The sequence below is a fragment of the Asterias rubens genome, chromosome 4 (assembly GCF_902459465.1).
Source record: "Asterias rubens chromosome 4, eAstRub1.3, whole genome shotgun sequence".
Classification (NCBI taxonomy): domain Eukaryota; kingdom Metazoa; phylum Echinodermata; class Asteroidea; order Forcipulatida; family Asteriidae; genus Asterias; species Asterias rubens.
This window is the reverse complement of record NC_047065.1, coordinates 538,780-555,506: the sequence shown is the minus strand read 5'-3', so window position 1 is coordinate 555,506 and position 16,727 is coordinate 538,780. Positions and strand designations below refer to the sequence as shown.

The following is a 16,727-nucleotide window of genomic DNA, read 5'->3' as shown; positions in this document are numbered from 1 at the left end:
TGTGAGGTAATATTTATCTGCATATATCAGTTTACAAGGAAAAAAAACAGACTAAGTGTTTATTAATTTAGAAGGAAATGTTCAAACAGCCATGGTTCAATCAAAATAGACTCAGTAGTCCGACCAGCATGAAGGTGAAGAGCAGGTCGGTGTAAAAAGGAGTGAAAAGCTTCTTTAATTTGTCTCTTACTCTTAGTCTTAGCTTTGGGAAAGGTTAGGTACATCGTTGGTACATGTAGTGGTCCCCGTAGTGGGTGTGTGTGTTGATAGGGCGAAGTTTCAATTGAACAAAAAATTGAAACATTTCCAGATCATGCCAGCTTTACTCGAATGAGACATTCTTTTTTTTTTTTTTTTTTGGGGGGGGGGGGGGGAAATTAGTGGACAAGTGGTGGCAGGATAGGGAAATCTTTCCCAAAATAATTGTCTTATTTACTTCAAGTTGTTTGGGTGGGTCATGAAGGGTGACAAGGGGCAGTTGGAATTCGCATTCCCCATTGAAGTTATTAAAAGGATCGCTATGTGTTGCTTTGCCAAGAAAGAAGCAAAGAATGAAACGAAAAACAATCACACAAAATGTAAAGCTCAACATCATTCAAGATGCACTTTATTTTTTTTTTTCTTCCTCTCGGAATTAGCAAAATAGGCCCCAAACATTAAATAAAGCCCTCGTTGAACACAACCGGTTATTTACTGTTCATCAATGCTTTTTGTTTATAGTTGTAATATCAATACACACATTTGTATTAATCTTATATAAATTATCACACTAATTAAGGTTGACCTCCTGTGGTACTATTGGTGGTTTTTTAAATTGTCATAATTACAGTATTTTGTCGGTTAATTGTTTTGCTGGGTCTTTGTGTCCCATAAGGGAGGTTCTAAACATTCAGGTTAGAAGTTTTTATCCAAAGGCCACTATGATCTGTTGGCTTGTGATCTAGTTGATTAGGAACTAATATGATTAATAGCAAGCCAGAACTCTACTCTTCTGTAACCCGCCTGTCAGCAATTTGTGTGAACTGGCCGGGTATACAAACTGATCCACCAACCAATAAAAAGTGGCAATTTAGTTACCAGCCAGAGTTCTACACCTGCTTTTTTAGACTCTCCCTTTGTATGACCATAAAACCTTGAGCAGACAACTCCTGACTCGTTCAACCACAGTACTGAGTGGTGTGAAGTCACTCATTGTTAACAGTTGTTTTGGAAGTAGCTGTCATCACCCCTTAAAGCACATTACTAACGGACAAAATCATCTGTTGTAAAAGGGAACACACTTCCACTTCTAAAACTGTATACTGACTTCACCTAATTACACCCCAAATCTCTGGTACTGATACAACGCTAAATCTCTACACTATCTAGTAGAATATAAAGGAGTTGACATGTAAACTGTTACTTTGAAATACAAAGGGTTGTTCTGTCGTCATTTTTTGCGATTTGCATTTTTGATTTCTGATCTACAGTAAAAATGCCAGTCTGTGTACGTTGTCATTTTTTAAATCTCTTTTTACATGAAAACAAAATCACATCAGCCCTATCTCATACCAGAATCAAATCATTTAGGGCAGAATCAAATGATAATAAAAACAACATAAAAAAATCCCAAAACAAAGACAACACCAAACTGAAAACATGTCAAAGGCTTTGTTTCAAAGTATGAACAGAATGGTAGAGACTAAAAATAAAATGAGAAAAGGTGTACATCTTTGGTAAAAACCCTGTACAACTCCACTTCAACCTTATCAAGTGGTAACGCAAAACAAAATATTTTCAGCTTTCTTAAATCAGATCATTAATTTTCTCTTTCTTTTCTTGCAAAATAAATTGAGTTGAACCATCCAGACGTGGAAGGAAACCAAAGTACTTTATGTGATAAACCACAGGGAAAACTGACTAGGTAAATTTTGAATTAATTTGGGGTTGAACAAAGAAAAATTAACAGAGAGTGACTTCAACCTGAACAATTACGCCCTAAACTTGCTTCTGACTGGCACCCCAAACAAAGATACATGTATTAACTTTTAATAGGGAAACCACCAACATTGGGCTAGATAGCTCACTTGGGAGAGCACACTCCAGGCACATTAACACAGACGTCGCAGACTCAAGTCCTTTGTAAATTTTCTCTGTTCAACCACACGATAATCCAATATAATTCAGCTTACATTGTATCTGTTCTGTAAGTTATCGCATAATTATTTTTTCAATATTTGATGGATGCTCCATCCAAAAAACCTTGCACTTCCCAGTAAGAACTCAAAACTGGATTTATTTCCTCATCAAATATGTGGCGAAGATCATTTCAAGCAGGGTTGCTTATTGATGTCAAGATTGAAGTTTTATTCATGTCTTCATGTTTAACACCATTTCATTATTTCTGAGAAGTACTTGATGTTGGTGTGGGGTCATCACACAGTATGAGCCTTCAGTCAATTCTGTAATTCCTCGGTAATTTTATGGAGCTGCTGGCAAGAGCCAAATTTCATGGCTCTGCTTACCACAGAATTCTGCACTTAAAGTGTCCTGTAAAAGCATCGACTCTATTGGTTGTTAGCATGGAATTTTGCGGCAAATTTAACCTTGCTTAGCTCAACTTGCTAAGCAAACTTTAGCAGTGTACCAGATGATTTATAATCATTTGAGATTTAAGCTGGTAACCGGTTTTTGCTTAGCAGGGGGTTTTCTGTGTTAAGTGAGTTTAGCAGCTCAATAAAAGTTGGCCTGGGCTCCATCTCCCAAGCCTCGACATGGACACTGTTTAACTCTCTTTTGTTTGTTATAGATAATATTGTATACACCCTATAAAGTCAACCTGTTACAATATCACTAATATTGCAATTTTAACACGTCCTGGTATAATAACAAAACGTATTGTGATTAGTTCCCTGCATGTTAGCATTGTTTAAAATACGATAAACAAGAAACGAATACAAAAACCAATACAGCACATTTACAAGACTAAAATTATAAATGTGTCCGTTTTCAACAAAGTAGTTGTAGTAGCACATGGCAAAACTTTGCCGACTCATGTACTTTCCTCCATGATCATTCATCTCAGTTAATTGGTTATTTTGGTTAATTTACTTTAAACAGCATATTAAAGGTGTAGATAACAAAACTTATTTTACATCAGTTGTGATATTTCTGTACAAAGAACTTCCTCTTGGCAGATAAATTCAAAATCAAATTATAAAAAGAAGAAAAATTTTAGAGAACTTATATTTGCAAACAGGGTGTGAGATTTAAAAAACCAAGAAAAAAAACGAGGCAATTTAGCCATGGAGTTTTAACAAACAACCTCTGAATCATTTACGGTGAGTGAGGTTTCTAACCACAGCAAAGGGACGGACAGTTGAAGGAATTGCCCCAACTCTAATCGGTGATCTCTGATAAACACAGTACAAGTTCGACAGGATCCATTTATTGGAGACATATTTTGTGACAAGGTATGGTTCTGGAAAAAGACTGATTTGAAACACTTTGAACAACTTTGGGTGACCCCTGACAACATTTATACGAGGTTCAGACATAATGTTGGTGATTTATACATGTGAGGAAGAGCACATGTCAAAAGAAGCAGCAGTTAAGCACCCCAGGTCCATCATGATCTTCTTCATGACGTCTTTACTAATGACATAAATATGTCAGATGTTCAACTTGTTTTTGTTTTTTTTTACAAAAGAACAAAAAACCGCAAACCACACCAATATTTGTAAAGTGTTTTTCAGTTTCTATGGCACTAAAAAGAAAGGACAAAAATACAAGAAAAACAAACAGCCAGAAACTTGCATGCCCAATATCTCTACATGAAACCCTAATTGGTTTTATTCTGCACAAATTTAGGCTTCAAAACCGAGGGCTAAAAATGAAAACAGATTGTCCCCTTTTCCAAATCTTTGCTCTTACTTCGTGTGAATACAGCGTGTTAAACACAGACCCTCAAGTACTCTGGGCATGTAAATGCATGACAGAGAATATCTTCTCAAAAAGAAAAATTCTTGGGGGGGGGATCTCTGCATAGTCAGAATAAACCAAAATTAATTTAGAAATGGAATTGTGTTTTGCCGTTTTGTACTTAGGTTATCAACAAAGCAAAATACAAAGTAAAAGAGCAAAAGAAACACTTTACTTTTTACAATTTTTACCAAAATTGGATGAGAACACCCAAAAAAAGTAAAACAAGTTGTAAGTTTTAAACACAGTCTCTAACTTTGTTTTGGTGACAAATGTGGACGCATACCATCTGTGGGAACAGTGAAAAACAGTTAACTACAAAAACGTGTCGATCCATTAAGGAAAACTGGGGATCGTGGTAAAACATGACAGATTATCACTGTGGTGCAAATTGGGCAACAAAACTGGGACCAAATTGAAAACAAGTCCCGCTACTGTCCTTGACGTAGACAAAACGAGGGCTGTAGAACAATCTCTAGAATAATGGCATTACAAGTAAACTTGGTGGAAAGGGAACTCTAATTCATAAGCTGTGACCAGATCTGAAAGTCAGTTACCTGCGAAACTCCAATATTCAAGCAAATAGCAATATTACTTCACAAAAACCTCAGCTGGAAAACATGGGTTCAAAAAAGGAAAAGAAAAACAAAAAAAAACATCGCAACTCTTGTCTGCTTTGCACAGGTCTCCTCCATGAGGGTATAAAACTCGCCAAACACTAAACACATCTATTCCAACTCTCGACCGAAATCAACAAGCGCTTATTTTTTGGGGAGTATTTTTTTGAATATTTGTATTTCTTGAAAACAAAGTGCCCACAATAACTATGGTGATTAATAGTACCGTAGAGGTGATGTTCTTGATGTAACAGGTGGTGACTGACTTATGGTACGACGGCAGCTGCAGGACTAGGGTTTTGGATGGGCTGCATTGGCTGTGCTGACGGTGCTGATATAACTGGGGAGCCAGCCGGAATTGCTGCCATCGTTCTTGAAGATGTGTTGGTAGCTGGAGAAAGACAAGAAAAAAAGCAGAAATAAATAATCATAATAATGTCACCATCCCTTCTTCCATGCAAGTGCGAGATAGACACAAAATAAAGGAGGGCAGAGACGAGGCTTGTGTACAAGTAATAACAAGACATATAGTTTATTCAAAGGACAATAGAGGGTGCTGGCCCATACCAGGGTAGTAATACAACAGTAGTGAGTTGTAGCATATAGGCTACTATGGGAATTGCTCTGACCATGGCTGTGGTTATACACTAAGAATAATATACAGTACTCTCGCTCTAGTTCTTGTTGCAGGATCGCAACAATAATAATAGTGTTCTCTACAGACTTGTTTGGGGGATCCTTGAGGGAGGAGGCATGTTGTCCTCAGATGGTCGCCTGTTGGTATGACGTCATTATTGGCTGTCAGTATGAACGATCCAATAAGTGCAAGGGGGTTTGGGGTAGTCCCTACTAAAAAAAGGCAAAACTTAAAATTTGACAAATTGAAACTTACCATATGTACTTGTTGGAGCAGTTGTTGAAATGACCGACGTGGACACTGGTACGTTCATCATAGCTGGTAAGGATCTATTCTGCTCCTTCACCACAGGATCTGTACCAAGAAGAAAAGGATACAACATTTAAATTTGGACTTGAGAGATTTTTCAGACAGATTTTTATCCAGGAACAGTTTTAGTTTTGAACAGGGCTTGAACTTTAGTTTTTCTTTTTCTGAAAGTGGGTTATCATCCTGATTTACTTAACTCGTCTCCATGAATGATGTTAATCTGCTCCTTTGTTTAACCGATATAAACAAATGTCTGTGCAGAAACACGTGCGTTTTGGCAAAAGTGTTTTTGCACAATTGATCGAGAAGATTTGTGTGGCTACCACAACCGATTTGAATTGTTAAACCACTCATCTGGTATCAAGTAAGCATGTTGTTTGCGTTTCTAAGGGTAGGTAGCGGTCATGAAACAGAAATTCTGCAAATGTGTGCAGAAAGTCTCTGCTTACTTGCTTAGCGAACTCATCCATGCTAACCAGACTTGAGTGCTGAGGAAGGTGTACTTACAGAAGTAAGGGTGATCCATAGCTTCCCTTGCAGTAAGCCTCTCTTGGTGGTCGTACCGTAGCAGCTTATCTAAGAAGTCCAGTGCTTCTTGACTCACAAGGTGCTGGTTTTCACTGTGTACAAATCGCTCCCATCTCTTCCTTGAATGCCTGTAAATAATAGTTCAACACACTAGGGTTTCGTTCGCTCTAAAAACCGCCCCTCTAAAAACCATTGTACTAAGGGAAATATTTTTAGGGGCACCAAGGCCAATACTAGGGGCAACAGAGACCATGACCTCAGTGTAATTTAAAGCCTGTGGGTGTAAACCAAATCAGAACATTCAAACGTACCTTCCAAGAATATCGTTGAACCTTGGATCAAGTTCGATTTGATACTTGTCCAGGTACTCGTAGAGTTCATCGGTGCCCAGCACCTTGGCGATGCGCACCAGTTGATCGTAGTTGTCATGGCCATGGAAGAAGGGTTCCTTGCGGAATATCATGCTGGCCAACATACACCCAAGACTCCACATGTCTAATGAGTAGTCATACAGCTGTAGGGGTCAAAGGTCATATCAGTTAAATTCATAATGAAAGCAAAATTTTATAACAAGGAGAATTAACCAATTGAGTCTCTTCCTAACCACTTCCTCTTCAAAAATGTTACACATTACACTATGAAATGTGTAAGACATGCTCCTTGATCAAGATAAATGACCGACTCACCTGGTAATCAACTAATAACTCTGGCCCCTTGAAGTACCTGGACGCCACTCTTACATTGTACTCCTGTCCTGGATGATAGAACTCGGCTAACCCCCAGTCGATCAGACGAAGCTGTGGTGATTTAAAAACACTAAAGTATTAGAAATCTTCACATGGTATTGAAACAATTTAAAAATAATTGATTGAGTTTATATTGCACTCTCTCCAAGACCAGCCGGTTTTGAGGGTGCATAACAGTAGAAATTACGTAAGATTAAGAAAAGTACACCAGTAAAAAATCTAAGCAAAATTACGTTAGTTTGTAACCCTGTAATTATAATTAACATGACTGTAAGGGTAGCATAGTTGAGGTACACTAAGATACAAACTTGCAGTGATACCGTGTATTGAATCTCTTTCAAGAGTGTGTGGTTTGGAGAAAAACAGGTGCAAATTTCATGTCTCTGCCTACCATAAGCAAGAATTAGCGCTTAGCAGGGAATGGAGCGCTTATTTCACAGCTTGGCAGGCAATTTGTGCTTGTGCAGACTGTGTGTTAGCAGGCATTCTTAGCTTATACAACATTTTTCAGTGACAAAACAAATGATAAAAACACAGAAACTTTGTTGGCAACAAAAACCACGCATTCAAGAACACTATTTTTGACGAAATTTCAAAATGAAAATCAAGCGAATATGATGGGATGCTTTCATAAATTGGAACTGTGGACATCGAATATAGAGTCAAAATATTCCACAAGGAACTTCCTCAACAATAGTAATTATTCTAGGAAGGGAATGTATAATGCAAATACTGATTATCCATGATATAGTTGCAAATTCAGGAAGTGTAAAAATGGGTAAATGTTTTTCTGTATCCGACATTCATCGCACTCTTATCATGTCAAGTTCCCTGTTTGTAATGGCATAACTAAATACCGGTTAAATTTTCACCAAAAAGGGCCCAGACTATTTTGCATCCAAGCCTCTTTTTGGGAGCTACAGGAGAACAAAATCAAGATGGCTGCCCTCATGTATAAAGTTTAAGGTCAAATAATAGCCATGCCAAAATATGGACCATTTATTTTTTAACAGTTAACAGAGACATGGGTATGACTTCACTTCCCTCTTGTTAGAAAAATATTATTTTACTGACAAACGAAAGTGGGCTGGCAACTTATAAAACATTGCAGGTCGGATCCTTCATTCTTGAAAGGGAAAGGGCACAAAGACTTTTTCTCTTATTGTAAAGGGCACTTTTGAGGAAATTGTAAATTTTTAATGGGAAGTTTCAAGGGGCACCAAGGCAATGACCAGGAGCACTAAGGCCATTGTGGCTGTGAAGCATAAGGCCCCCACATGGGTGTGCCCCAATTGTTACATACCTTCCTATTTTCATGATCGATCATTACGTTGTGTGGTTTGACATCTCGGTGTATTATGCCCATACTGTGACTGTAATCTAGTGCCTGTGGGTAGTATATAGAAAGTAATTATATTAGTCCTGGTGGTAAAACCAACTCAAGATCCCACTACACGTCCCGTAACATGACAGCTAAAGCAAGGACCTCTTGTTGAGGTTTCATGTAGCTATCCAGTTTGCTATTTCGGAGGCAACATAACAATAAAGAAGCTGGTATGTAGGCATTTAATGAGGGGCTCCAAGGTCCAATTAAATTTTGTTGTGTACTCATTTTCCAACAGATAGTCTTTTCGCAAGTTGAAAGAAAACTATGAGCGAAAGAAAATATGTAGTAAACTAATGTTGTTAGTGAACCACTGTTAAGGGCCAGCGGTGACATTGAACTAGTCCATAAACAACCAATTTAACTTTGGGTTTACTTTTCATTTCCCTTACCTTCAGAAGTTCAAATAGGTAGTACCTGATCTCGTAATCTGTTAAAGTTTGGTAAAGTTGCTGGAGAGAGAATGCAAATTGTTCAGTTAGTTGTGTAAATATCAAAATAAAAGGTATGTTCTTGTTGTATTTTCCTTGAAGATTCCTGACATTGTGACCCCTATCCCATGCAGGAACTACATGTAGCTGTAATTATTGGTGAAATCTTGCTTTCCTGTATTGCCTTATTGTTCTTCAACATTGCACTCATTTGTATCCAACAAACAAATCTGGAACTTTAGTTTCCTTGAACTGTTTGGTGAACAAAAGGACATACTTAAATAAAGCCAATATCAAAATTAAAACTTATTACCACAGGTAACGACAAAATTAACAAAGTTAAATGGTAAACAATTTATATTACCTTGAAATCTGTGTTGTTGACATACTCAAATATAAGTGCTGGTGTACGTGACTAAAAACGGACAAAAGAAAAACGGAAAATTGGTGTTCAGTTAAAAGTTTACAAATATGATTGAGTATTCCAATGATTGAGGATGAAAAAACAAATCACTAAATAGGACTTCTGTATTTTGGTGTCAATCTTTCGTTTGTCCCTGTACATGTAGCTGACTTCAGCTTCTGAAGAATAAAGATCTTATTCAATACACAGGACACTGATTATTTCAGCTTATGCCATCTCTTTCGCTAATTCTTGGTATTACAGCACTATAGCAATCAGATTCACCAACCACCCCACCACGTACTATGCAATGTATTTAAGATGGTGTGTGTATCTGGTGAGATGTACTGTATACACCATGTCTTAAGATTCATTTTAACTCCTAAACTAGCGAACTATTGGCAGACAGTAGTAGCCAAAAGAGGTGTCAGCGAAAGGTGTCTACTCTAAAACCACAGTGACCGATTGGAGACCGGAAGGGGAAAATAGTCTGATTCCCTTTATTCACAGACTATTATCCCTTCATGACTGTGAATACAACAAGTGTTTATCATTGCTATTGAAGACAAGGAACATGACAGAGATGGTTGCCACATGATGTCTTTAAGATTCACTGTTCCCAATGCCTCAATCAAACTGGTATTGTAATACATCCAGGCTTTCTGCACAGCAGTGTAACCAAACCCCGAGTAGCCCGGCTCAAAGTAAATGTCATGATACCTTATCAACCGTATCAAATTTGAACTTTTCCCCTGGGCCTTTTTTGTTGCTCTTTCCCCCGAGGACTGATCCCTTTGTTGAGAATTGACATCATTATTTTGAGCACATAAAAATAGAACATTGCTGTTTGTGTAGTATGTCGGCATGATTTATGTTTTACATTTTCAATTTAAGATGATGTGACAATCAAGACAGGATTGTAGCTGGAAAGTTTTGACTGCTGGCAAGTTTATATTAAAAATAGAGCATCGGTGTACATGTAAAGCCAAAGCGCACAAAGCATTTTCACCAACTGGGGTCCCCCTTTAAAATGGATTGGCAATGGGTTTCCTTACACATAAATTATGCAAAGCATTTTCACCAACTGGGGTCCCCCTTTAAAATGGATTGGCAATGGGTTTCCTTACACATAAATTATGCAAAGCATTTTCACCAACTGGGGTCCCCCTTTCAAATGGATTGGCAATGGGTTTCCTTACACATAAATTATGCAAAGCATTTTCAGGTTTGTAAATCCATTTTTCCAACTTCATGACAGTACCTTATGTTTGTCACTTACTTTTACCGAAAGGAATATCTCGTTTGAGTAAATTGAATATTAGTTTATTTCAGTAATACATTGTTCTGCCTGTAGTGAGTGCAATAATTTTTTTATTATTTTTTTAATACAAAATACCAGGCCTGTAATTATGAGACATCTTCCGTGGCAATACCACTTTGTGGAGCAGGCCACATTTTGGAGGGCACCAGCAGTACTGGGCACTAGATAGGACACCAATGCCAAACATGGAAAAAATAGAAAAGGCACACAACTATAAGCCAGCAGAGGTTTCAAGTACTGTACTCACCACAGGGTCTTTGACGATTGCCTGTAGGTTGATGATGTTGGGTCCTCCACGAAGGTTCTCCAAGATCTTGATTTCTCTCTTGATCTTCTTCTTCTTGACGGGCTGAAATAAAAACATGTGAGTATAAGAACGGTGAGTTTGATTTCAGGTAGGTTATGTGCCAAAATGGCCAATGATTTAAGTACCTGTCATACAGGTTTTGATTTAACTTTAAAAAAACAACAGGAATTGCTAAAGTGCGTACCCGTGTAAACTTCACAGTTCAAACTTTAAAGGCAGTGGACACTATTGGTAATTACTAAAAATAATTATCAGCATAAAACCTGACTTGGTGACAAGTAATGGGGAGAGATTGATGGTATAAAACATTGTGAGAAACAGCTCCCTCTGAAGTGACGTATTTTTAAAGAAAGAAATAATTTTCCACAAATTTGATTGCGAGACCTCAGATTTAGAATTTGAGGTCTCGAAATCAAGCATCCGAAAGCACACAGCTTCGTGTGACAAGGGTGTTTTTTTCTTTCATTAATATCTCGCAACTTTGATGACCGATTGAGCTCAAATTTTCACAGGTTTGTTATTTTATGCATATGTTGAGATACACCAACTGTGAAGACTAGTCTTTGACAATTGCCAATAGTGTCCAGTGTCTTTAAGATGTGTCCTTTAGCCCTATCTCTGTTGACTGTGTTACTTGGATCCTTTCCTCACCCTAACAAAATCCAACACCACAGGATTAATTCTCAACAGCCAAACTGTTGGACCCTGATTATGGTGGTATGCATGATCCCATGTAAAAGTATAATAAGTAGTCCTAATAATAAGTCTACTAGTGCAGTCCTCAGTCCAACAGAATCAAGCAAAATATGCAGTGGGGTAGTTTGGGTTAATAATGTCTCATGTAGTTGCCATCCAGCTATCCATTTTAGGAAGAATCATTTGACAACATTTACTTTTTGCCTTTTGTGAATGGTAAATTTAAGGCTGTGAACTCCATTGGATCAAGAACACAAAGGAACTATTGTTCTATGCAATGTTAGATCTCTGAGCATTTCTGGTAAGCAGAGATGCCAACATTGAATTGTAAAAAAGAGTAGCATCTCCCAAAAGTTAAGGGCGAGCGCAGCTTGGGCTCCCTAAACCGATCTTTCTATTACTCTCTACAATGCTAATTAGCTCATTTTCAGGCATTGTCGTGAAATAACAATTACCTCTGTATGCACCAACAGAACAGCAACAAATGTTTAAAATGACCAGTGAAAAAAAAAACGAAAAAAAAAAAAAAAAAGAATTCCCTCATCTTCTGACTTTGTTTAAAAAATAAATGTAACAGGGTGGCCTTACCTAAATGTTTTTGTTTTAATGATCAGAAATGCAACAACAAGCTATTGGGAGAGAGAAGGAAAAAAAAAAAAAAACGTGTCCGGATTTTGGGCAAAAAATATGTGGCCGTATTTTGGGCATTGTCTGGACATCGGTGCTACAAATACTAGTAAGAAAACATGGAAACTGTCTAGCTTAGATCTCACAGGCCACTCAGTTGAAGGTATTTTTGTTCAGAAGGTCTCCTTTTTTGTCGCCATTATTTCGTACTTTTTGTGCCAAGCTTCGATGAAGTACATGTACAGACAGCGTGGGCACAATAATAGTTGATACGTGAGGAATGAGGTTACTGTGACACGTTAGCTCACACACAACCTCATTCCCCACGCACGTGTGCACTATTCCCCATCGTGTAATAGAGATCAATGGGTACGATCTTGCAGCAATGCACTAGCGTAAAAACACTCATCCTGCCAGCCAGCGGGGATCAGAGGGCACCCAACGACCATGTTCGAGTGTATTCGCCGCTATTATTCAACCTTGCGTTCTAAAATAAAAAGTGTTTTTTCTTTTCTGTTACAATTATTTGGATATTTTTCTTAATTTTTATTTCCACTTAATAGTTCATTCGTTGTTTGCATGTATTGTACGATTTAATAAAATTATATTGGGCGGCTTGTTTAGCGTGTTTTATTGAGTATTATCGTAGCGTCGTAGTCACGGCTCGAAATCGTATTTGCTATGCCCAAATCGTGTATGTTGGTATCTCTGGGTAAGGGATTGTGGCTGGGTTTACAAGAAATAAAAATGTCCACAACTCACCTTCAGGATCTTGATCACACACTTCTCGTTGTTGGTGACATTCACTGCCTCAAATACTTCACTGTATTTGCCACGGCCGAGCTTGCGAACTATCTGATAGTCATCTTGTTGCCTGATATTGAACAAATATATTGGAATGTTGATTAGCAATAAGAAAAAACAACATTCACTGGAATAAAGAGCTCTAATTTATTATGCAACACCAGGCCTGATACTTCACGGAGGCAACGGAGGCGATTGCCTCCGTTGCCCCTTGCCATTGCCTTGGTGCCCTTGAAATGCTCCAGTAGAAATTTACAATTTCCTCATAGGGTGCCCTTTGCCAAAGAGAAAATGCCTTGGTGCCCTTGCCCTTTCAAAAACGAAGCATACAGCCCTGCAACACTGTTTTAATAGTTACTCAGGTCACATTTAACCATTGATATCAAAATATGCTTTTAATGAACAGATTGTTTATGCTGAAAAAAGTTCAGGGTAAACCATGGTGATGATTACATGTTCTACTCCCTTTTGTAGGTATTGGCTGTTTGAGGGTTATACATGAAAGCTTACAAATGAAGTATAAAAAAAGATGTCAACTTCAATATCTATGATCAAAGGTTTGGTCAATATGTCAAAGTAATCCACACACAAGCCTCATCTGTTTACTAAATTAACATTCCTACCAGTGGAATGATAAGTCAATAAACCTGCAAAATGGTACAACAGACATGGAAGAAGAAAACTACCTTCATCCATTGTCAAAGTTAGAAGGAATTTGCCTTCTAACTTTGAAGTAACTGCATATTATTCATTTTTAAACCAATTACATTGGAGGAACACTTGATCAGTTTTTCCAATTATTGAAAAAGAAAAAAGGATTAACCCTGTCAAAAAAAAATGCAATTTATTATCTGCTTTTCCAAGAAAAATAATTTAGAAACTTTTGAAAGCGCCACACCTTACACAGCCTTATTGTAACCTAGTTTTCAAAAAGTTTTCCCTGTTCACAAATTGTCCAAAACGTTTTAACTTTCCGTACAAAATGTAGCTGGTTTTAATGATATGGGTACACTTTGATATCAATGTAAGTTGGGTTGGCTGTTTTTTAAAGAGTAATGATTTGACATTCAATTATTTTCAACAGAAAATGCAAAAAAAAGAGTGGTATACAAAATAAGGCTGAAATCAAAGTAAATAGACTACCGCAACATAAATGTAAACTCCCTTCAGAATTATGATTTGTTTTTCTTAGGAACACAAATACAAATTCAATGTTTTTTATTGTGATTTGGTCAACAAAACATTAAAGTCACCTGGAAGTGGTATTTTTTCAAAATAAAGCTTTTGTCACTCATATATGTGTTTTGATGAGTGGAATGTGAATAAACAGTTAGCTAAGGTTTTAAAAAATCAGTTCTTATGTTATTTACAAATTTAAGAGTAGACCCCGACCCGAGAGGGCGCTGTTTGTGACGTCAATCGAGGCAGACTTTGCCTGTAATGCGTAGAGTAAACACAATATTGCAAAGTACATGTACGGACCAAAACGTGAGTTTGTACGTTTCAAAAAAAAAAATTGTGTTTTTTCCGGCAATGCCGACCAGGTGTATTGCTGCTGAATGCAGAAAAACACTTTCTGAAATGTACCAACTCACGACTTGGACGTATATTATGTACTTTGCACGCGTGTTTACTATACGCATTGCAGGCAAAGTCTGCCTCGATTGACGTCACAAAAGGGGTAGGCGGAGTCAGCCCCCAAACAACTGTATATATTTTTTAAACATATAAATCGTGACAAACAATTACTAAAAAAATTGTTTTATTGTTCGTAAGCATATACTCTTATGTTTGAAAGAAAAAAAATTCTATTTCCAGGTGACTTTAAACAAATCTGCACAATTTTTCTTGACCACCCAATGTTTTCCTCTTAATTTATTTATAACTAAAAGTTAGTTTAAAAAAACATGATTAATTGTAATTAAATAATAATATTACAAGTAAGGTAGTTGTCTAAACCAACCACCATTTTTTCACACATTTCAAAATTAAACAAAATATACTATAGAAAATTGATCAACAAATAACATAAATTGTAAGATCGTGTTTTTCGTCATAATTATTGAAAAAGGGATGGTAGTAGAGAAATAGGCATGTAAAGTAGGTACATGTAGTACAGTAGAAACGTTATATATGCGACAGAAATGAAATACAGGCTAAAAATTGATGCGACCAGAAACCAGAACAATCTCCAATTTTACTGATTATAATTGTAATATTTAGCCAGGTAGGACTTTAGGTACTATGAAACTTGTTAAACCAATTTATACAAAGGAATTCAATAAAATAAGTTGTTCTTGTTTCCTTTATGTTCCTTTTTGGGGGCTAAAACTTACCCCCATTCGACGACATGAGATTCATAATCCCAGTAGTCTCTCGGTCTGTGTGTATTCACATCTGCATACACACGTGCACGGCTCATAGCCATTTTATCACTGTTCACGTTGCGGTTCGCAATCTTGACTTGAAAATTCGGCCCAAAACTCCGCCCAAGAAGCACTTGGCTTCTCAGCGAAGAGTTGGTGACAACCCTGAAGAAAAGGGGGAAAATCCCAGACGCCCACAAAGTGGCGTATTCGGGCCCTTTTCGAGCCGAACGGGGACGAAGTTTTACACTTCTGTCGCCTTACTCGCGACTCTCTGTGAAGGCTACTTGATGTCAGTCCATAATGAGTGCGCCTCGTGCATACAACAATCGATGAAGCAATGACGTTCAGCTTGGAAAGAAAGAAACGACCAACACCCTGAAAAACACAGGGCCGGTTTACCCCTTTCCCGTCTTTTTCCACACAGAAAAGTGAAACCAGATCGCAAAGCCGACTTCCAGTTGCTCTAATAGATGAAAACTGGCTGGCAAACTAAGTGAAATGCCGATCTTTTGTGCGAATAAAAGTCGACAGTCGGCCGGGTACTCTCTCATAAAATGGCGAAAATGACCTCAAAGACATTATTTGATTCTAGTAGGCCTGCTAATCTCGCCACTTCTCGCAGAGAGAAACCCACTAACCCGAGATTTCAGAATCTGATCAAGTGCGCCCTCTATTTGTTTTAAGCATGCAGTGATTGCATTTCTGGCTGAATAAATAAAGAGCGGCCTTATAACACAGCTCGGATTTGAAAACAAGATAGCTGATGAAGAATTAATGTGGTCCAAACAACTGATAATAGTTAGTCTCTACCATTAAAAACTTAACATAAATAATAACATGGGTTTTTGTCTTGCTTGCTTCATATTTTACTACCGCCTATTAGATTTTCGGAATACGAGAGAAGTCCCCCGAATACCGAAAATCTAATAGGCGGTAGTAGAATTTATGGCGAGACTAAGTATCAAAAGAACACCCAGAAACCGCAGCTAAATAATTTGACACCTCATCACATGCAACGCCTCGACAAATCAATTAGTTTAGGTCCTCCTGCTTATTTATTTGGTATGATTTGAAAGAGAAGGGTTATTGTTTTAAAATAAATTTGTTTGAAATTGCGGCCTGGGTTACCAATAATACGTAGTCTCCCGTGTATATTTAGTTTTAATAAACTGACTGGTTGTGTTTGTATGCCGATTGATGGTGACTAGTCGATACATATAGACTGCAGGTACTTTATTTGGAAATTTGTATTACCCGAGTCCCCCTAGCCCGAAGGAAACATTTTGTTTAAAAAAAAGCTGTTACATCCTTGACAGTAGTTATAACAAAACTCGAAGTTTTACGTGAAAAGTATGATCAGTTGGAGTGTGATCCAATGGCCATTCTCTTTCTTCTCTCTCAACATGCGTTTGTTTAGTTGCAGAGTAAAATAGTTGAGTTGTCTTTTTGAAGAGTAAAAACAAAATAATTGTTTCCTTATTTCGTTCGTTCGTTCGGCTTTGTTTTTGTTTCCCCTCAAAATGCACAATCAGCTAGCGGGCGCCGCCGTATAGGCTTAAGCGACAAAACCCCATTCATTACACATCAT

At 37.6% G+C, this 16,727-nt stretch overlaps 1 protein-coding gene across 1 annotated transcript; it reads right to left on the bottom strand.

Moving 5' to 3' along the window:
- Positions 1-579: 579 nt before the first annotated feature.
- LOC117289085 (casein kinase II subunit alpha) lies at positions 580-15,731 on the bottom strand. The gene is made up of 11 exons (XM_033770033.1): positions 15,107-15,731; positions 12,729-12,840; positions 10,584-10,685; positions 8,977-9,027; positions 8,574-8,633; positions 8,101-8,184; positions 6,738-6,848; positions 6,363-6,565; positions 6,031-6,179; positions 5,470-5,568; positions 580-4,968 (listed from the first exon to the last, which is right to left on the bottom strand). The coding sequence occupies exons 1-11, from the start codon at positions 15,196-15,198 to the stop codon at positions 4,844-4,846; spliced, it is 1,188 nt and encodes a 395-aa protein (XP_033625924.1). The 5' UTR covers positions 15,199-15,731; the 3' UTR covers positions 580-4,843.
- Positions 15,732-16,727: the final 996 nt, after the last annotated feature.

Bases quoted from the DNA above. Each gene is read 5' to 3' on its own strand.
- LOC117289085 (XM_033770033.1), bottom strand. From the start codon at position 15,198: ATGGCTATGAGCCGTGCACGTGTGTATGCAGATGTGAATACACACAGA. The intron at 12,841-15,106 runs GTAAGTTTTAGC...GTTCAATATCAG, and splicing joins TCTCATGTCGTCGAATGGGG to GCAACAAGATGACTATCAGA. The intron at 6,180-6,362 runs GTACGTTTGAAT...TATTATTTACAG, and splicing joins TTCAACGATATTCTTGGAAG to GCATTCAAGGAAGAGATGGG.